The sequence below is a fragment of the Phascolarctos cinereus genome, unplaced genomic scaffold (assembly GCF_003287225.1).
Source record: "Phascolarctos cinereus isolate Bilbo 61053 unplaced genomic scaffold, phaCin_HiC Scaffold_2;HRSCAF=192, whole genome shotgun sequence".
Classification (NCBI taxonomy): Eukaryota; Metazoa; Chordata; class Mammalia; order Diprotodontia; family Phascolarctidae; genus Phascolarctos; species Phascolarctos cinereus.
In genome coordinates this window covers 407,340,469-407,361,801 of record NW_027555625.1, presented here as the reverse complement: position 1 = coordinate 407,361,801, position 21,333 = coordinate 407,340,469, and the positions used below count along the sequence as shown (strand labels likewise).

Genomic DNA, 21,333 nt, shown 5'->3' with positions numbered 1-21,333 from the left:
AATTGTCCTCTCTGCTTTTCCCAATGCTGACTTCCCACCAGTATCACGTTCTCTCTGAGTGGCTTGTGGCATGTCTCAGATGATGGATTATTGATTTATCAATGGATTATTATGATCCATTAGACAACAACAAAATAAAATCATGAGCTTTTTTACCTCAAACAGCAAGTTTCATTAATCACAGCTTAGGAAAACCTTTTCCAGGATTTATATCTCAGATTTAAATTTGTCCTGGTGTAAAAAGCCAATCATTAGAGATTGTTTCTACATACTTGCAAATTCTCAGCAAGACAAAACCCAAACAAGCTTTTAGGCAAGTTTACACATTAAGACAATAACCAACGCTAGCCAAATTGTTTTAGCGGTCACCAAATAGTGAAAAGTGGCTTGACGTAATTCCCTGATGCCAAAGAATTAGCTCTACTTTCTCCCATACTTCTGGGGGAACATGGGGAGGTCTGGTGCACAGGGGGAAAAGGGAGATAGGAGGTCTTTTCCCACTGCAAGATGTCACAAGGAACAGGAAAAAATATATATTGTAGTTAGTGTTTTTTACAATCTCAACTAGTAAAAGAAAATAACCTATTTCTAGCTAAGTTCTTAATTATTTACATACAAGACACACATGGACAATAGTGTTATGAACTTGAACAAGTTTCCCTAAACCTCTAAAATGTTTCCTCCAGGGAAAACATTTCATTACACAATGCCACAATCAAGATATATATCAAAACAAATTGTGCTTATTCTTGAGTCGACTTTCAGAAAAATAATCTCTCTTACACTTTAATTATTTTGGTATTTTTTAGAGATGATGACACCAATATTTTACATTACAGTTTCTTAAGTTACAGTTTCTGTAACAGTCTGATATGACAAAATTCTTCCAAACAGAAAATGCATTTCAGCAGGTCAACATGAAGACTAATTAAAAACCTTTCCTTTTTGAACAAAATATCGTAGCCCTTTTACAATAAGAACTAGAAAAGTCTGAAAGATAAAAGATCATATATAATTTTTCCAATGTACAAAGTGTGTGCTAATAAGATAAAAAACTAAAATCTTTTCTAATGCAGTCCAAAAAGCTGCTGTGAAGCTACTGAATGTTAATGTCCATTAGCAGCCAGGCTCTTCCTGCAGAGCATCTTTGTCATCTCTCTTTAGTTATGCTGTATTTTCCCCAGTATCATCTTCACAGTTGTTACACTGTAGCCCAGATCCATCTGTAGAAGATGAAGGCAAACTATTTACTTCACTTTTGTCTTCATCTTGTAAAGAGATGCTCAAATTCACAATCGAAACACTATCAGGTATGGATTCTGGAGCTGTCATATCCTGTATATCCTCAAGATTTCCCCAGTATCCTAGGGCTTTGATGACATCAAGTTTACACATTAGACAAGTTCAGTGGTCCAAGAGCCAAGGATCAATGCATGTTCTGTGAAAAATATGTTTGCATGGCAAAATTCTAACCATATCCCTCGGTTTATAATTTTCAATGCACACTGCACAATTTTCAGCATCAACATCAATTCCCTTGTCTCCATGCTTTACAGTATAAAGCTGAAGTTGCTCAATAGCTTTCTTTGTTTCTTTCCTACGGTTCTGATTTCCAAACTGTGAACCAGAATATAGGAAATGCCATACATAGTAAAACATAGTCAGGCTAATGATATGAACATCATGGTGATGAAAGCAATGGCTACAAACACAACAGACTGACCACTGATGAACTCTTGCACATGACGTTTACCAATTTTAAATGGAATTTCTCTTTGCACTGGCCCCAAAATTTCTATTCCTTTTGGATAGCTACCACAATAATCACTCTATTTCCTGTCCCCAGGTGGGACGTGGAGTTGGTGCCGTGGCCGTAGTGGTCCTCGTAGTAGATGACCATGGCTGGGGCTTTTCTGAGGGCTGCATTGAACACCTTGTCCTTGAAGGTGCAGTCCCCTCAGGCCACCAGGGTGATCCAGGGTTCCCACCTCCAAGCCTCCCATCCCTCCGGCAAGGTCCCATGGTAGCAGGTGTGGGGTGCGCAGCCCTTCAGATCAGGGGGATGCCCACCAGGCCCTGCAGGTTCTCCTTGAGCGAGTTGTCCCACAGAAGCTGAAGGGTAACAGAATTGGGAGATTGGGTGTAGCCACAATGAAAGGCCAGTTGATGGGATTATAGCCTTAGGTGAATGCCACAGATTTGGCCCTGTGGGAAAGTCCAGGGTTTTTCCTTTCTGAGGTCCAGATCCCAACCCCATCACTATGTGCCAGGCATTGTGTTAAGTATTGAGGTTGCAAAGAAAGGCAAAAAAAAAGAAAAAAAGATATGTACTGGATAAATTGGAGATCAATCAACAGAGTGAGGGCCCTAGCATTAGGGAGGACTAGAAAAGGCAGAATTTTAGTTGGAATTGAAGGAACCTAGGAAGCCAGGAGGTAGAGGTGAAGAGGGAGAGCATTCCAGGTATGGCAGCCAGCCAGAAAATGCATGGAGCTCGGAGATTGAGTGTCTTGTGCAAAGAACAGTAAGGAAGACTCAGTCACTGGGTTGAAAAGTATGTGGAGGTTGGGAGGGAAAAAGGCTTAAGATCAGGAAGGTGGCTTTGAAAGCCAGAGGATTTTAAAACTTGATCCTGGCGTTGATAGGGAGTCATTAAGAGGGCAAGGAAAGGGTGATGTGGTCAGACTTGCATTTTGGAAAGATCACTTTGACAGCTGGAGTAGGGACTAGAATTGGGAGAGACTTGGGGCAGGCAGACCAACTAGCAGGCACTGGTCCAGGCATGAGATGACAAGGGCCTATGCCAGGGCGGCGGCAGTGCCAGAGATAAGGGGCCATATTGGAGAGATGTTACAAAGACAAAATTGACAGGCCTGGGCAATAGATTGAGTATGGGAGTGAGAGTGAGAAGTCAAGGATAGCACCTAAGCCGATGCTTTGGGGGCTGGGAAGATGATGGTACTCTTAATAGTAACAGTAAAGTTAGGAAGAGAGGAGAGGATTGTGAGGTGGTAGAAGATAATGAGTTCAGTTTTAGAGATGTTGTTGAGGTTTAGGAGTGCTGGGACCCCAAAATCACAACAGGAGGGTGCCGTCCGAAAGAATTCGACCCAAACCTTCTTTCCGCCAAAGACAAGGTTTATTAGAACATCCTCATATTGGGCAGACTCTTAAGGAGTCTGAATGTTAGTGAACTACTGGCTAGATTCTAAGAATCTGAGCCCCTTCATGAAGACAAGGTGGACCTTATACACAGAAAGACTGTGGGAGGGATCTCGGGGTGGCTAAGTAGTTTGGGGTGACTGGAGGAAGGGTCTAAGGAAGATATGAATGGGAGTAGCCTATGAGCTGCGGTGAACAGAACACCTGGGACTTGGACCTTGTGGCCAAGGTAGAATGGAGTCTAGCTAGGATTAAAGGTGGGAAATGGCCAGGGGCCATAGGGAGGTAAGAAAATGGAGGGCTAGGCTAGGTTACGGGTAACAGAGAATTGGGAGATTGGATACAACCACAGTGAAAGGCCAGTTGATGGGATGATATAGCCTCCGGCAAATGCCAGAGATCTGGCCATGTGGGAAAGTCCAGGGTTTTTCCTTTTTGGGGTCTAGCTCCCATTCTCATCATTGTGAGATTAATATGTCTACAGGATCTCCAATTCAATATGTCCAACAGGCATTTGGAGAAGTGAGATTGGAAATCAGGAAAAAGACTGGATCTGAAAATCATCAGAAGAAATGATTACTCAAACTACTGGAGCTGATGAGATCACTAAGTGAAACAGTACAGAGGGAAGAAGAAAAAAAGGGCTCATGACCACACCCAAAGTTAGTTATAATTGGTTTACTCTGTATAAAGGTGATAGTGAAACTATCCCATTTGGCTCTAGTCCCTATACCAGATGAGAACACATGTTTTCATTGAATCAAACAATCAGAACTGAGTTTGAACTGGCTCCTTGAATCAAACCTATTAGGTGAGAGATTGTATTGCACTCTAAGCAATCTGTATAAAAGGGAGATGTTGTTTCAGAACTAGGGGTGAGTAAGTAGGGGAAAAAGATTCTGAGCTGCTGGATTCAAGAAGTTGGAGGAGCAAAGGGAAGACTGAGGAAGAGAAGGAAGTATCCAGGAGAGTTGCATCTTGGAGAAGAGGACCTAGGATGAGTCAAGTCCTAATAAAAGGTCAAGTCTACAGACACTATAGTATAACTTACTGTTTCCTTACCCAAATGTCTCTAATAAAATGAACTTTGCCTCAACCACTAGAGGCCATGAGTTAGAAATATATATAAATGTAAGGTTAGGCAAAAAGCCCAATCTTACCCTATATGTCAGAAATTTTAATTAGAACTGAGCAGCTGTTACTGAACTCTTAACTTTTTAATCTAAAGTAAACTTTTTAAAGGTGACAGTAGGCCTAAATGTACTGTAGTCTACTGCAGGAGCCTGAGAAGTTTAAAAATGAACTTACTATTATAACAGGCTTACATTTATAACCATGTATTTCACTTTATGCATTTAAAAACATTATTCGGAGACTGGGTCAGCAGGCTCCATTTTTGTGTCAAGGGGACCATGACACAAAAAAGGTTAAGAATTCCTGGACTAGCTGATGTCTAAGGTCCCCTCTAGCTCTAAAGCTAGGAGGTAGGAAACAACGCCTACATCACCTTTTGCATTTATGCCACAAAAACTTCTGTGTTCACATCCTGGCACCACTTGGGCTAGAGAACGGCATGCACTTGGCCCCTTTATTCACACTTCAGCATTCAAGGACCTTCCATCTCCAATACCTCCGAATTCTCTCCTTCCTGCCTCCTACCAAGACCCAGCACCTTCCACAGCGCCAAGGCCCGGCCCAGCAGCCTCCAGAAACGAACTTCTCTCTTCTCCCCCTTGCCCCCACTTGGCTATTTGGTGTCCTCCCTCATCAGGCCCACGGGACCCCAGATCCCTCCAACTTTACAAACCCTATAACCCAACCCTTCCTCCTCCGTGACCTGACTCGACCCTGGGGTTCACCCCTTAAGCTCAGTAGCCCTTCCTCGGGGTGCCGTGGAGAGCGGAGACACATTGCGCATGTGCGGAAACTAGCCGCACGCGCAGGGCCTCAGTGACTGTTAAGTCGCCTCGGAATTTCCGCTCCTGTCTTAGTACTACGGTTTCCGACAGTCATAAAGGCACCCAAGCAGTTTCAGGAAAGCGAGCCGGAAGCACCGAAACCTACAAGGCCCGACCGCCGAGGCCGATGGGATATGTAGTTCATGAGCGCCTCAGAAACTCGTTCTGCTCAGGAACCCTATTTTCCCCAAAATGTATCGGTCTTAACTCCAGGCGAACAGAGCCTGGTTGGGGGCTTTATCTGGAGGCTCAGGCTTAGGCTGTAGTCACAGACAAAAGGGATAAATCTAGAGCCAGGGTTTCAGTCCCAGGAAGCTCCGCGGCGGACCGCCCGCCCAGATAGGCCTGCCCTGCAGTTGGGCGCGGGGCTTTCTGGGAGCTGTAGTCCCGGAGTTGCGTTACGGCGTTGGCGGAGGGGAGGGCGGAGCTGCCGGCGGCCCGGGCGGGCGGGCAGCTAGAGAGGGTGCGATCGCCGCTGCCGCCGCCGCCGCCACCACTACCGCCGCCGTCGCCACCACCACCACCGCCGCCGCCGCCGCCGCCGCCGCCGCCGCCCGCTCCGGGGCCGTTCGCCGCTGCAGGGAGCAAGAGGCGGAGGCGGGGCCGGTGCCGCGATGGAGCCCGACTCGGTGATCGAGGACAAGACCATCGAGCTCATGGTGAGTGCGGCCCCGCCGGACCCCCGGCCCCGGGCCTGCCAAGCGCGATCGGAGGGCCCGAACCCTCCCCCATCCCCGATTCCGTCTCCCCTCCCCCAGCATCCCCCAACGGAGGCCTGTCCTGGCCCCCTTACTTCCCACCCGATTCCTCCCGGGTCTGGTCTTTTCCTCCATTTCCCTTCCCTACTCCTACCTCGCCGACCCGATCCAGGGGACCCCCCAGTCCCCACTCCTGCTGCCGAGGACCCGATACCTGCTCCTTGGCCCGTGACCCCGATCCTCCGTCCCGGTGAGCTCCCCCCTCCCCCCTCCTGTCCCCATTGCCCCCCCCCGCCTACCCCCTCCAGGCAAACACGTCCCCAGCAGCCCCAAAGAGTCTCCTTCCCGACCCTTTCCCCCCGAATCCTCCCTGGTCCACCTCGTCTGGAGCCTTGGGCCGCCCCGCCCGGTCCGAGCCTCCACTCTTCCCCTTGCCCCCGCTGCATTTCTCCTGCTTCCCTTTCCCTGTACAGTAAGAGAGAGGTAGAAGAGAATGGAAAAAGAGGGTAAGGGAAGCCCCAGTCGCCATTGCTTCTCATCCTCCTCTTCCTCAAACCTCTGAGGCCTCAGTGCACCCCCTTTCTCCTCCTTCCCCCTCAGTCTTTAAGTAACTAACCCTCGCCCCCCCCCCAAGTAAGAGCAGAGTCTGTGAATGCTCCGGATAATCGGATGGGTGTATACCGGGAGCTCGGTTTTCAGGGAGTGACTGATTTATAGCCCCGGATCTCCCGGGCTTCTCTGGTGACTGGATTATTGGGGTTGATCCGGACAAAGGGCTTCTGACATTCTGCGGAAATCCCAGCAGCTGCTTCACGCTGGAGGGCTCAGAGGATTCTCTGAGGATACAGTGTTTTTAGCTGAAAGGAAGAGTAACTGTTCACTCAATTTTTTCTGTGTTTGCAAGGATAGTGAAGCCGTGGTAGGCCGTTAATACCTTCAACTATTCTGCAAAAGCAAGAGGCTATGACTAATTGATGGGGTAAATCAGCCTTGTATTAGAAACCAGTGTGGGGTTAAGGAGCAGAGCTCCAGGCCTGGGGAAGGTGGATTTGGAACCAAAACAAGTCTTTGTAGAAATGGGTGACAGTATAAGGAAAAGTAACAGTAGTAGAAGTGAGGCATTTTAAAATTTCTGATTTCTCCCAAGATGACTGACTGAAAGAAGTAAATATGGTAGGTGGTACCTGCCAATTTCAGTAGCTGAGGAAATCAATCATAGGGAGTATGCTGGGTGGATAGCTATTGGCAGAATTCGGGAGTATTTTAAGGCTATAGGCTCTTTGTCGAGTCTATGTTAGCTTCTCTACCAGGCACTTTGCTATAGAAACCTTAATGGTTTCTTTGTATCTAGCCTTAACTGTAACAAGTTTTTCCCTGAGTTGGAAGAAAGGGGGAAAAAGACCACTTGTCAGATTTTATCAGAAGACTTTCATAGTCGGATTTTTCTCTAACTCGTGAATGCCTACTGAGTCAAAGATTCCACTAGGTAGGGTCAGTGACATCAGAGCCACTTCCACATTTAATGCTATAAATAATAAATGGTGACTACTCTGAATGCCCTTTGGATAGCTACCCAGTTTCTGAAGATGATGATATCTTAAAGGCAGAGCCACATGTTTTAAAAAATGGAAGTACAGTAGCTTAAACATGGAGGTAGCTTAATATCTACTGGCTTTTGCCTTATTTAGATAACTAAACTTCCTCAGTGCTTTGAACACTAGAACCAGAGCATTTTTTTCCAAAAAGTTTTCAAAGAGATCCTTTAATTTGTGGATTAAAAAAAAGCCAACCATAATATCCATCATTTAATGAGTAATTTTTCTTCCTATTTAGCAGTATTTTACAGCCTGCAGCAGTCTAGGCATTTGATACACACAATGTTATTCAGCAAAAGATACTGTAACAAAGACTACCACTCATCTACTTAAACAGTATAAACACATTTAATATTGAGATTTAAGTCTAAACTTTTAAGCAGAATTCTTCTTATTGAAACATTGTGAAACAAAAATGTTGTTTGATTGGGTTGGTGATGGGTTACATCTCTTGGGAACGGAATACTTATTTTTTTAAAAAACTGAATCATCTGTTTCCCAAATACTTGGTGAAGTATAAATGAAGACCGACATCTTTATGGTCAAATGAACTTTGAAGTCTCAAAATCTTAATCTTCCAAGGTTCAAACTTCAAACCACAAAGTTTCTGAATAATGTGACAGTACTTGTCTCTGGTCTAACAAGGCACTCAGCCTTCTAAAACTAATGGAAAAAAAAGCAAACTCTTTACCAGATGTGCAACACATCTGGATATTCATAGAACATGTTTAATGACCCAAGAGCTTTAAGGGGGGGAGAATGTTCAGAAGCTTCATTTAAGGACTTTGCTGTTCTTTATGGGATAAACCAGTTGAGACTATTAAAACCTTTTCCTCAAAGCCTTTTTATACTTGCATTGGTATAGTAGACTGGGCAGATAAATATAATGTATTTAAAGCTGAGTGACTATCTACTGATAAATAGGTTATAAATGGTATCTCAGTGGATCATGCTTGAGATTTTTCTTTGGTTTATATTGGGGCAGCATCCTCATTCTGTAGATAAGTAGATCTCTTACACCAGTTTTTAAATTCTTTAGTTGATAAGGAACCGTAGAGAACCAGATCAATTCCTGTGATCTGTGATTTATTAGTCCACTTAAGTAGTTAAATGCTTTTGTGTCAGTAAGTTTTGTTTCATTACTTAGTTAAGGAGGTAACTAAAGTGTATGCTCTTTGCAAATGAAACACGACCACTTATTTGACTTGCTGGCATCTTTGTTCCTTTATATTTGTTTCTTTAGCTTTTTCTCTTCTTGCCTCCTTTACCTCTTCTGGCAAGTTGTACTACTATTACAAGAACAAAGTTAGTCTTTATTCTAGAAATTAAGCACCTTGCTGGAAGTTCTTCTCTCCCTACCCCATAAGTGCACTATATCTGACACATAAGAAGTATTTATTAATACTCAATAAATTCTATTGAATTAGTAATCCAGTCAGTAGATTATAGCATCCCTTTGGGCTAAAGAGGTTTCCTTTGTTATTCCTAACTCTCAGTCAGTTTAGGTTTACCTTTGGGACAGTAGCTAGTGTTAAGTAGCTGACTCAAATCCCTAGTTTACTAAAACTCTTTATCAAGGATGTGGATGATTGTTTTGCAAATACCAGTGGTGAGTAACTAACTCTCTTGGCTGTAGAGGCAGTCTGGAGATAATCAGGTAATTCCCTGGATACCACATAGTGATTAATTGGTCTGGTATTTTAGAGTTAAAAATTTTTTAACCTGTATTAACGCTAGCTTTATGCTCTTATTGATTGGAGAAAAGCGGTTATGCCCAGATTGCTGAATCATTTGGTCAGTATGGGAATGTCTGTAAGAGTTACCTGCTTGGAGTTTTTTTTTTTGACTCAAATACTCACATTGGATATCACAAGGGCAGATTTAAAGGGGGGGGGGAAGGCAGCATATGTATTGTCACATAATATTTGTTTTCTTTTGGCTTCCAGTTATGATTTACATTTCAGCCAAGCATGACTAATAAGCCACAATGGGTTCTGTGCAGGTTGAAGAGAAAGACAGACTTTCTATTGAGAGGGTAGCCGAGATTGGTGAAAGAAGGCTGGAGGATACAAGGATTCAAGAGCTTTCTCCCCCATACAGGGCATAACATGTCCTTTGTTGTTGACTGATTGTACTCCAGACAAAGTGACCCCTGGGCAGGTCTTTTCTTGTCTCTCAGGCTTACCTTTCTTATCTTTAACTGAGCCTGCTACTTCCTGGAATTTTTTTTTTTAAAGGATGCATGGGGTAATATATGCAAAATACCTGAAGCCTCTTTAAAAAGGTCATGGTTAGAGCCAGTGTATTCCAGATTGTATTTGACAATCATTTCAAAGTGGAATATGCTGAGAAGATGAAGGAAGCTTTCCTGTGTGAATTTATGGGCATTTTCTCTTGCTAACTTCTTTCTCTTTTGGGATAATATATATGAAGCACTTTACAAATGTGTACGTTATTACTGTGAGCTGTTCTCCATTTTGTTCTCATTAACTTTTCTAAGTAGAGGAATATATATAATAATATTTCCCCCAAAAGAACTTACTTTAATTGAGGGGCTTATATTTTAGCAAGACACTGTCCTAATCATATGCCAAGTAACATATAGCACAAATTAAACAGATGTGAATCCACACAGCAAATTTAATTGACTTGGAGGCTCTGTTTGAACACAGAAGCCATATTATGCAGTGAAAAGAGACCTGCATTTGGAGTCCGAGAACATGAGTGTGAATATGGAGTCCACAGCTGAGTATAGCTGTTGGAGCTTGGGCCAGTCATAATCTTTCTCAATAGTGGGCATACAGTGGATATTCTAAAAATCCCTTCTAGCTTTAAATCTATAATCTATGAACATTGACTAGCTCACAGAAAAATGAAGCTAAGCATATTTCTTTTGGCTCCTATCTTGTTACTCTTAATTTTTTAAAGGAGTTGTTCTGAATCTAACAAGGATGAACATTTACATATACAAAGAACAGAAAAAGTCACTTGTATGTGAAACCCTGAATCTCTAGCATGTACATCTTGTACTTTGTGAGACCATCTAATTTGACATGGTACACTCATCTGACAGAAACATGGAGTCAAAATGAGGCCCTCCTGGATGAATCTGCAAATGCACATGGTGGTGTTGGGTCTCTTTGCCCTGTATTGTTTGTACCCTGGTTCCTGAGATACAACATAGGATAAATTCCAGCCAACTGTGAAGTCTTCCTATTCAATAGAACATCTGCCCTGCCCACTGGTGAATAGAGAGAGCTCTTTGACCTAGGTTAAAGGACTCCACAAAACCTCCAAACCCTCTATGAGAGCCCCAGACCTGTAGAAACTCCAGCATCCAGACTTGTGCTGTCCAAACCTAAGGGAGCAAAAGGTATGTTGATAGTATGTGTATGGGAAGAGTACAGAAGGGAATAAGCATTTATATAGAGCCTACTATGTGCCAGGCACTGCTAAATGCTTTGCAAATATCTCATTTGAGCCTGTGGTTCCATTATCTACTGTTATCTGTTATCGTTTCCTTGATTTTTATTTTTTTCAGTTGGTGAAGGCAGAAGGCTCTAACTTTCTAGCACTTTCTAGCAAGTGACCTCTTCCTCTTCAGAACTTATGGCTTACTTTGTACACATTCACCTTGTATTATAGTTGTGTCCCCTTGTTAGATTGTGAGTTTTTAAGGCCAGGAACTGTATGTAGTCTAACCATTTTGTATTCCCTACAGTAGCACCTCCTGCAGTGCCTTCCTGCACATAGCGTGTACTCATTAACTATTTGTTGGGTGAATGAATGACTCTTCGTTAAAATTTTCAATGAAACCTTTTAATATTTCTCCAGGATACCTCTCTGAGGTGGAGGGAACTTAAGGGTTAGCATGGAGGGAGGGAAAGTACAATACAATGTATATGCACATCCATAGTTAGATAATGGCTATTCATACATGGCTGTTATAGGTGACAAAAAATTCGGACCAAGAGTTGGGAATCTTTCCCTGAGAAGAACCTGCTGTTTCGCTTAGGATGACTATACCGACCTATTCATAGGTCTTGTAGAACTCACTGTGTCCTAGGGTCCTAATCACGTGGCCTACTTGATCTAGGCTTGAATTAATAAATACCCTAAGAGAAAGTGACCAAACAATGACTTTTTTTCCAGTTGGGAGCCTTGTCAATTATTCACATAATCTATACTTTATTATGTTTACTTAGTGTGTTTCAGACCAATGAATTCTAATTTTTGAAAATCTCTGATTTCATTTTGGCAAACTGTTTTGAGTTTGTGAGTGATAACACCAAAAGGAAGAAACCTGTTGCTCAAGGGGGGAAAATCATATTTCCTTATGTTAAGTTTCTGATCACTGTAATTGCTTAACAGGAAGTTTGTCTATATAGGCAAATGACAGATGTACCAGGAAGACCTGACAATCCAGTTGGTTGTCCTTAGGTCAAACCTTATTATTGTTTTAGTGAAACCTGAAGGTTTCAGTTTCCTGAATTGATAAAAGGAAACATCTTCTCAGACTTAGTCAACATTGATTGAATGGCCACTATATTTAAAATTCTATTCTAGGAACATTGAGGAATTCACAAGAAAAACAGAAAATAAGGTCCTATCCTTTGTGTTGATTGTCATATAGTGGAAATGACAGAAATAATAGTATATGAGGGGTAAGGAAAAAAGTTTTCTTTTAAACCAAGTTCATTGATACATGGGGGAAAATATCAAGCAGGGGCCACACACACACACACACACACACACACACACACACACAGGAATTTAAGAAATATTTTTGAGGGAGAAACAAAATATACTTGCTTTTAAATCTTGACTAAGGGATAAAATTTGAATTGATAAACACAATATTTTTCATTTTTATGATTATTTAAAAGAAAAACAGATGGGGGAGTGAGAAAGAAATGAAGAAACAGCCTGATGGAGCTTGAAGAGTAGCAACCTCAGAAGTGTTAGTCAAAGTTAACAGCATTTGTTACACGTTGATGGTCTGTACTTCAGCTGAAGTCAGTTGAAGGAAGTTAAATTTTCACTGGCCTTTTACAAACTGATCAGTGTTGTAGTGTCTAGCATGGTGTGCAGCAAGAGCGATGAATTTAGTGTCAGGACACTGATTCAAATCCCACCTCTGCCACATTACCTGTGTGACCTTAGGTAAGACACTCAGTGTCTCTGGGCCTCAGTTTTCTCATCTGTAAAATGAAGGAGTTGGACTATATGACCTCTTGGGTCCCTTCCACTTTTAAATATGTGTTCCTATGATACCAAGTAATATCTCTAGCTCTTCAACAGCCCAGAAATGACGAGAATGCTATTACATTGTAATGCCACTACAAGCCCGTGATGGGGAGAATGTTCTTTAGGTTTCCTTCTCTGTGGCCAGAACAATTTTTCTTTCAGGATACTTGGCAAAAATCCAGTTAAGGGTACATTATCTAGTTCCCCAGCCTGTTGTATGTTATGTAAACAAAAGTTCTCCTCCATTTCTGACTTTGTTTTTGCTAGATCATTCACCCTTTTCCTTATCACAGGCAGGCCCAAAGGTTCTGTTCTGGGTCCATTTCTGTTCACTCTGTTGTTAGTGTTCAGTGCTTTTCAGTCATGTCTGACTCTTTGTGACCCCGTTTTGGGGTTTTCTTGGCAAAGATACTGGAGTGGTTTGTCATTTCCTTCTTTAACTCATTTTATGGATGAGGAAGCTGAGGAAAACAGGGTTAAGTGACTTGCCCAGAGTCACATAGCTAGCGAGTGTCTGAGGCCTGATTTGAACTAAGGAAGATGAGGCTCTCTGGCTCCAGGCCCAGCACGATATCCACCTCGACACCTAGTTATCCATCGCTCTACACTCCTTTGGTGATGACCCCATTGGTTCAGTTATACTTTCTATTCAGTTCTATCTATATCCAGCCATCATCTCCTGAATTCTGCTTGTGCATTGCCAGCTGCCTGCTGCATATTTCCGACTGGCTGTCCCAGAGGCATCTTGACCTCAACATGTCAAAAATAGAACTCATTATGTTTTTCTCTAAACTAATCTCTTCTCCAAACTTTCCTCTATTCGTAGAGGAAACCATCAGTTTTCCAGTCACCCGCATTTACAACATTGGTGTCATCTTGGAGCCTTCCCTTTCCCTCATTACTCATCAGTTGCCAATGCCTGTCAATCCTGTCTTCACAGCATCTCTTATAAACATTCCTTTCTCTCCATTCTTGGCAAAAAACTCTATGAAATCCCTCAACATCTTTCACCTGAACCTTTGCAGAAGCCCCTTGCTTGGCCTTCCTGGCCTCAGTCTCTCCTTTACAAACTAGCCTTCATAGAGCTGCCAAATTGATAGTTTCTTTCTTTTTTTGGGGGGGGGAAGGGCAGCTGAGGTTAAGTGACTTTCCCAGGATCACACAGCTAGTGTCTGAGGCCAGATTTGAACTCAGGCTCTCCTGACTCCAGGGCCAGTGATCTATCCACCTACCTGCCCCTAAATTTGATATTTTAAAATCAGAAATCCGACTGTCTTCCTTGTATGAAACACACACACACACACACACACACACACACACACACCCCCTCAGAAACAAAAAAAACAAAACAAAAAATGAATGCCCAAACACCAAAAAACCTCTTCAGTGGCTATGTCAACTGTTCAGGTTGGTGCTAGGCTTCCAAAATCAGACTCCTGCCTACACTCTCCAATCCAATGTGGTTGGCTTGCTAGCTGTTTTCCATAACTGTCCGTTGCTCCATCTCCCACTTCTGAGCCTTTGTACAAGTCATCCTCCCTGTCTAAAATGCATTTTATCAATCAAAAAGCATTTCTTAATAAAAGCACTTGTCTACCAGTACTAAGTGCCCAGGATGCCAAGGCAAAGTGAAAACAGTCTCTACAGTCTAACTAGGGGAAACAGTGTGTATGAGTGTATGTAGATATCTTTATCTATCTCTACAGATATGCCATAGATCTGTCTGTCTCTCTAGTCTTCTATCTAAATACACACACACACACAAGAGGTACAAAATAATTGGAAGGGGTGATAATTAACAACTAAGGTAGATGGCAGGAAAAGACCTAATGGTGCAAGGTGGTACTTAAGACTCTATCTTGTATATCTAGTATTTTTATAAATTGTCTCCCCCATTAACATGTATGTTAGTTGAAAACAGGTACTGTTTTTACCTCCCTGTGTGTCTGTAGCATATAGCACAGTGTCCAGCCCATAATAAATGCTTTGATTAATGGGAGGGATGGCTGGCTGGATGGCTGGCTGGCTGGCTGGCTGGATGGCTGGATGGATGGAGATGAGAAGGGAACACTGTACATTTCTTTCCATGCCTTTGGCTTCTCAATATAAAGGCAAAAAGATGAGAGTGGGAGGGCATTGTACAGAATATCCCTAACATCATTGGCTGAACGGCGTTGTGCTTGGAGGTGAAGTTTTAAGGCTGAATATTGTAGGTACTTAATAAATTCTTATCAATTGATTAATTGAAAGATTGTATGGAGAGCTTTAAAGGCCAAACTTTTTATTTCATCTTGGCCTCTTAGAATCCCTAACTTCTAAGCACAGGTCCAGGTGCTGCCTCCTAAGTGAGACCAGGTAATTATTTTTTTTCCTTTTAAAATAATTTCATATAAATTTTTATTTTCTTCTGAACATCATGTATCCTCCACTAGAGGATTCTTGAGGGCTAGCATTATTTTGTTTTGTTTTGTACTGTACTGTATCCCCAGTGCCTATTAAATGTTTATTGCATTAAAGTGGGAGAATAGATTTACTCTACAGTTGACTATAGCAATCTCTCTTTTTTTTTTAAACACAAATGACAAAAGAGCCCATTCATCTCCCATAATTTTTGGATGATCTGGGAAAGGAAAGAAGATGAAAAATGATGGTTCATGAAATGATCTTGGAAAGAGATTTCCTTGAGATGTGACTGACGCAGATGTAAGAAGGTTCTGAGAAATAGTTGGTGGAGAGTTTTAGAGAGGGTGTTTGGAACTAGAGGTCAGGAAAGTGCTGAATGTGTATCACTTTACCTTTTTACTTGTGAGAAGTCTGCAAAGATGGTGTGGAAATGGGAAAGATGGATGCCTAAGTAGGCATCTAAGAGTTCCAGCTTTAAATCACCCTGATCAGGAGTTAGATCTCATTTACAATGATTTGAATGGTGTATGTTCCCACTTTGAGGTACTGAGAACATGGTATCTATGACTGTGATGGGAAAGTTGGGAAACTGAAAGGGAAGGAATGGAAAAAAGAACCATTGACCTGGGGGTCAGAACCTGAATTTGGACCTTAGCTCTGCTCCTTCTTCCCTGTGGCCTTGGGCGTGGCTCCTAAACTCTCCCAGGATAAACCTGGGGCAACTTCTGGTCCTATCAAGATATTTTAAATATCTTTATCAGCTGGGGGAAAAAAGTCTTTAAAAAGAGCAGTTCAAATAATCCAGAGAATCAAATAATTTCCAAATAAGTATCTAGTAGTTAGAATGGGCACTGAGACTCCAAGGACCAAAAAAAAAAATCCCACAAATTAAGTTTTGCCCTCAAGCAAATTACATTCTATGGTAATGCAGCTAAGTGTGTTATAGTGGGTAGAGCTTGGTAAGACTGGAATTTGAAGTGTCCAAGACATTTTTCAACTACTTATGTGACTGAATAAGTCACTTAACTTCACTCAGCCTCATTTTCCTCATCTGTAAAATGGAGGTAACGGTAGTATCTACCTCACAGCATTGTTATGAGAATCAAATGAGAAGACTTGTATACTTATCCCTTCCTCATCTTGGACTTTCCCCATTGCAGTTTCAGTATATTGCAGGTCACCAGAAGAAATTACTGTAGTATTTCATTTTAGTTCCTTTTCATACACTATTTTTACTTAACATTGACCTACATATAGCCTATGACAAAAACTTAATCCAGATTTTACAATAAGGTACTGTAAACACTCCATAAAAGAAAAGGAAAAAAATTAAGGCTTCTTCTCTGGTATGAAGGGAGGGCCAAAAATTTTACATGGATTTTTCCAGATTGAGGAGGCACTGTCCCTACCTTCCCCCCCCCCATGACATGGAAGGGATAACTATATGTTTTGTAAATCTTACAGTACCATAAGCATTAGCTACAATCAGAAACAGAATGAACACAGATAAGGAAATATAAAATATCTAGGAGTGGGAGGGAGGATACTAGAAACTGGCATGGGGAAAATAGGCTTCCTATAAGAGGTGGCAAAGTTATGGCCAAAATTGATAAAAATCATGAAGGGTATGGGCAGGAGTGAGCTGGTAAATATTAACTACCAGCTCCCCAGGAAAAAGAACCATAGTACTTTTTAGTTTAATCTGCATTATCAACATTTTCTCCACCACTTTTCAATCTTTCAATAAAATGGGAACTGATTTGTAGCATTGGTAGATTTCCAAATGAATTTAATAACTGGCTGTCTTGGATGGATAAACATGGGTTGTTTGCCACCTTCCCCTCCTACCCCACCAAATCCCAAACAATTCAGTTCTAGTTTGGGTTAAGTTGGGTCTGAAAGATGGATTCCTCTTTCTTAGTCATGAAAGATTTGTGGGGCACTTTTGCATTGGTAACACCCATTTTATTATTACTATTTGAGGAATTATAGTTCTTTAAAAGTAATATGGTTTTTTTTGTTATTTATTTGTGGGTTTTTTTGTTTTGTTTTGAGCAGTGAGAATGTGAGATAGTGACCTTTTATATTTGATTCTCAACTGACCCGTTTAAGGCCTGCTTGAGGTCTAGTAGGACAAAACCTAACCAAAGCCAAACAAATTCTAATGAAACTATTTTAGGTAGGCAGAGCCTGAAGGTTTCCTACTTTTTGTATCTTAATTGTTCTTTCATAAGAGGTTTGGCCTGTCTCGTAGCTGAGCACAGAGGATGTCAGAAAATCTGAGGATACTAACTGAACCTGCTGTGGAAATTAAGGGGATCAGGGGTGCAATGTATAGTTCAATACTGAAGGCCTTAGGGTTTTAGTTTTTGTCAGAACTGCTATTGTCTCGCATGCCTTTCTCTCACAGTTTACATGGCATTCACAAACTGTCTCATGAAAGAGGTGGTGAGGAAGATGGAGTGTTGGTATATTAAAGACCTGGATTATTTCTTTTTGCAGTAATCTAATAATAACTGTCAGTTGAGGTTCTTTATTGCTTTAGTAATAAAGTGCCTAGTCATAGGTGAGACTGGTTTCAGTTTTTAAAAATCAACATTGAGACAGCAGTCTGTCTTATGGGGGGGGATTTGAGACCTGAGTTCTTATCCCATCTCTGACATTTAGCTGTGTTAGCTTGGGCAAGTTGTTTAACTTCTCTGAGTCTGTGGGCTTTGAGACTTACCTACTGAGTTATTTATAGAAGTCCGTCTCTGGTAGGAGGGAGTTCCCACACCTGCACTCAAAACCTCTCTTCTGTTTAAACTGGGACTGAATGCTAACGGTTCGAATTGACTCTTTGGTTTGTTGTTGTATTTTTCCTGTTCGGTTACAAAATTGGTGTTTCTAGAGATTCTTGGCAATCGTGAGTTTCAGAAAGATGTCTTGTAAGGTGTTTAGGTCCCTGTGTTTCTAAGATGTGTTAGAATTTGGCTTCTAGGCTGACAAACTCTTTCCTGGTTAGTTGGTGGAGAAGCGATGAGAAGAAAAGGGAGTCATGCCAGTATATTAGAGCTGACGATAGGGTAAGTCTTATCAGAGAATTTGTACTTATTTAGAAGTTGGTGAACCTGATTGATCATGATTGAATAGTTAAGGATGTTGCATTGTGTGCTGCAGAGATGTTCTTCTCCTGTCAATCTTTGCTACAAGGAGTCTCACTCCTAAGATTTCATACTGAGCTGGTTTGCGTAGGGCAGGGTCTTGGCCTGTAACTGTTTTCTGGGACTCAGATCTACCACTCCACTGACCCCTCCATTACATAGTGGTCACCATTTGCCACTGGTGCCATGGTAGGTGTATGGATTGCTTTCTGTCTTTCCAACAGTTACCGAAGTGCATGTTTGGGATTTTGTTGAAGAAAGCTGGATACAGTAAAGCTGAAGGAATCTTGGAAGATGATTGACTGCTGTCTTTTCTCAGACTAGTCTGAAAGGGAATACCCCCCACCCATTCATTCTGGATTGGTGGATCTGAAGTACAAACTATTTTCCAGGTAAGCAATTACCTTGCATTGTTTTGTTTTGTGGAACTCATTTCTTTCGAAAAAAGCATTATTCTTTTAAAAAATATTGTTTTCCCCCACTTCCAGAAGGAAATAGAATAGATTGTTAGATATTAGTGTCTTGTGGCTCTGGACTGGTGTTAGTCAATGCATCTGAGGCAGCAGCATTTCTCGCAGAAACCTCACTGAGTGTAATGAATGAGATTAAGGCTGTTCTGAAACATATCCTAGGCCCAAATGGAATGACACCTCATTTGTTGACTTAAGAATGGAACCAATACAATAACCAAAGCATATATATAGGACCACTTGGACAACGTAGTGGTTACATCGAGAATTGGCTTCTGAAAGATGGGAGTGAAAACTCTGTTGCGATGTCATCTTGTAGGATTAATGGAGTCAATGGTCATAAAACAATTTATGTTGCTCACATATCATGCTGTGATCTTCATTTCTTTGGACATTTGGAGCTTTTCTACAAGAGTGCCTAGAGATGTCATTTCAGATTTTGTGATCGAGTATGCAGATTTTCAGGTTCTTATTCTCACTTTGTGATAGATAGAAAAAGAACCAGCAGGCTTTGGGTGATTTGTTGGCTTAACATTTGTTATCCCATCTATCCCATCAGATGAGCTGTGAGAAAGAATAGAAAGCTATCTGAAAGAGTTGAATTGATGTACTACTGAATCTCAAGTTGGAAGGGACCTCAGGCCATCTCTCTAACCCCACCGGTACATGAACAAGAATCCTCCATACCACATACTGGACAAGTGATCATCCAGGCTTTTACTTAAGTGCCTCTAACAAGGGAGAACATCCTAACTTCCAAGTGGGGAATAGAAGAGAAGGGAAGGGAATAAGAATTTACCTAGCCCTACTCTGTACCAAGCACTTTGCTAAGCACTTTGCAGACTTGTCTCATTTCATCCTTACAACAATGCTGTGAAGGAGGTGTTAACTAACCCCCATTTCACAGTTGAGAAAATGGAGGGAGGCAAACAGGGGTTAAGTGACTTGCCCAGGTCACATAACTAGCAGTTATCTAAGGCCCGATCTGAACTCAGGACTTCCTAACTCTAGGCCCAGTGCTCTAATGGGTTGTGTCACCCAGCTGCCAGAGACAACCCATCCCACCTTGGAATAGTGCATGCAGATTGTTAGGAAATTTATCCCATCAAGCTGTCAGTCAATGAATATTTATTAAGCAACTACTATGTGCCAGGCACCGTACTGAGGGCTGGGACTAGAAAGAAAGTTAAAATAGAGTTTCTGTACTCAAGGAATTCACAGTCCAATGGGGCAGATTACATACAAACATTTATGTACAAATAGGTTATATACAAGATAAAGAGGAAATATTTAAAAGAGGGAAGATCCTAGCATTAAGAGGGATTAGGAGAGGCTTCCTGTACAAGGTAGAAGTTTAGTTTGGTCTGGAAGGAAACAGTGGAAACCCGGAGGCAGAAATGAGGAGGAAGTGCATTTCAGGCGTGGGGGCAGCCGTTGAAAATGCCCAGTCAGGGGATGAATGTCTTGTTTGAAGAACGACAAGGAGGCCAGTGTTACTAGATCAGGAGTATGTGGGGATGGGGGTGAAGGTGTAAGGAGACTGGAGAGATATGAAGGGCTTTGCGTGCCAGACAGCATTTCTATTTGAGCCTGCAGGTCATAGGGAGTATTTTGAGCAGGGGGTGACGTGGTCAGACCTGCCCATGAGGAAGGTCACCTTGACAACTGGTTGGAAGATGGATTAGAGTGGGAGAGGTTTGTGGCAAAGGGACCAACCAGCAGGCTGTTGCAATAGTCCAGGCTTGAGATGATGAGGGCCTGTGCCAAGGTGGTGGCAGTGGCAGAGGTAAGAAAGGGGCATCTGTGAGAAATATCACAAAGGTAGAGACGATGGGCCTTAGTGACAGAGTGGATCTGGGGAATGAGAGATAGGGAGGAGTTGACAGTGACACTGTTTTGCCTGGCTGGGTGACTTTGAGGACGGAGGTGCCCTCAACACTAACAGGCAAGTTTAGAAAGGGGACGGATTCTGGGGAGAAGATAACAAGCTCAGTTTGGGATGTTTTGGAGTTTAAGCTCCACCCGTTGTTCATGGTTCTGCCCTTTGGGACCAAGTAGAACCAATCTAATCCCTCTTCCAGTGTTAGCCCGTCAAATACTTTGAAGGTGTTGAAGATGGCTTTTATGTACCAGCTTAGGTCATCTCTCCTCTAGTCTAAACCAAACTGAATTCCTTCACCTGATTTTCATGCGATGATCTTAGGTCCTTATGTCATCCTAGTCCTCGGGGCACTTTTATATCTTCCTAAAACGTAGTGGCTAGAATTGAGTGCAGTCTTCCAGTTGCGGTCTGCCGCCGAGCAGAGTACAAACTGAAGAAATAAAGGTTGCTAAGGAAGTATAAGAGAAGAACTCTTTTTAAATATTAAAGCAAGTGCTGAACAGGGAAGTACTTCAGGGTCTGGTGAATTCAAAGCCAGCTTCGTGCTTCTCTGAGTTCTTTCTCTTTTTCAATGCTGTCTTGGTGACTTAAGGAACCATGTACGCTTAGTTGACTATTTAAAACATGTCCACGTAGCTGATTTTAGTGGTTGTTCTGCTGTGAAGTCGTGTCCACTTCGCACTCCTTTCCTCCCTGCCCTTGGGAGAACAGGCAAGCTCTTTGTAACAGTAAGTAATTCTCCCAGAATTCCCTTCTTCCCTGCCCCCAACCAAGG

General features: G+C 42.2%; 1 protein-coding gene and 1 pseudogene across 4 annotated transcripts in view; one reads left to right on the top strand and one right to left on the bottom strand.

Annotated features, from left to right (window-relative positions):
• Positions 1-826: 826 nt before the first annotated feature.
• LOC110212335 (E3 ubiquitin-protein ligase RNF149 pseudogene) lies at positions 827-2,172 on the bottom strand (annotated as a pseudogene).
• A 3,365-nt stretch (positions 2,173-5,537) lies between these two features.
• FBXW11 (F-box and WD repeat domain containing 11) overlaps positions 5,538-21,333 on the top strand; it is an 86,098-nt gene continuing 70,302 nt past the window's right edge. For 3 of the 4 annotated variants that reach the window (XM_020992313.2, XM_020992311.2, XM_020992309.2), the window contains exon 1: positions 5,538-5,779. In XM_020992313.2, coding sequence (XP_020847972.1) covers positions 5,735-5,779 — 45 coding nt within the window. In that variant the 5' untranslated portion in view covers positions 5,538-5,734. Of the gene's footprint in view, positions 5,780-18,430; positions 18,599-21,333 lie in introns of all 4 variants that reach the window. The other variant, XM_020992312.2, reaches the window with a different exon arrangement.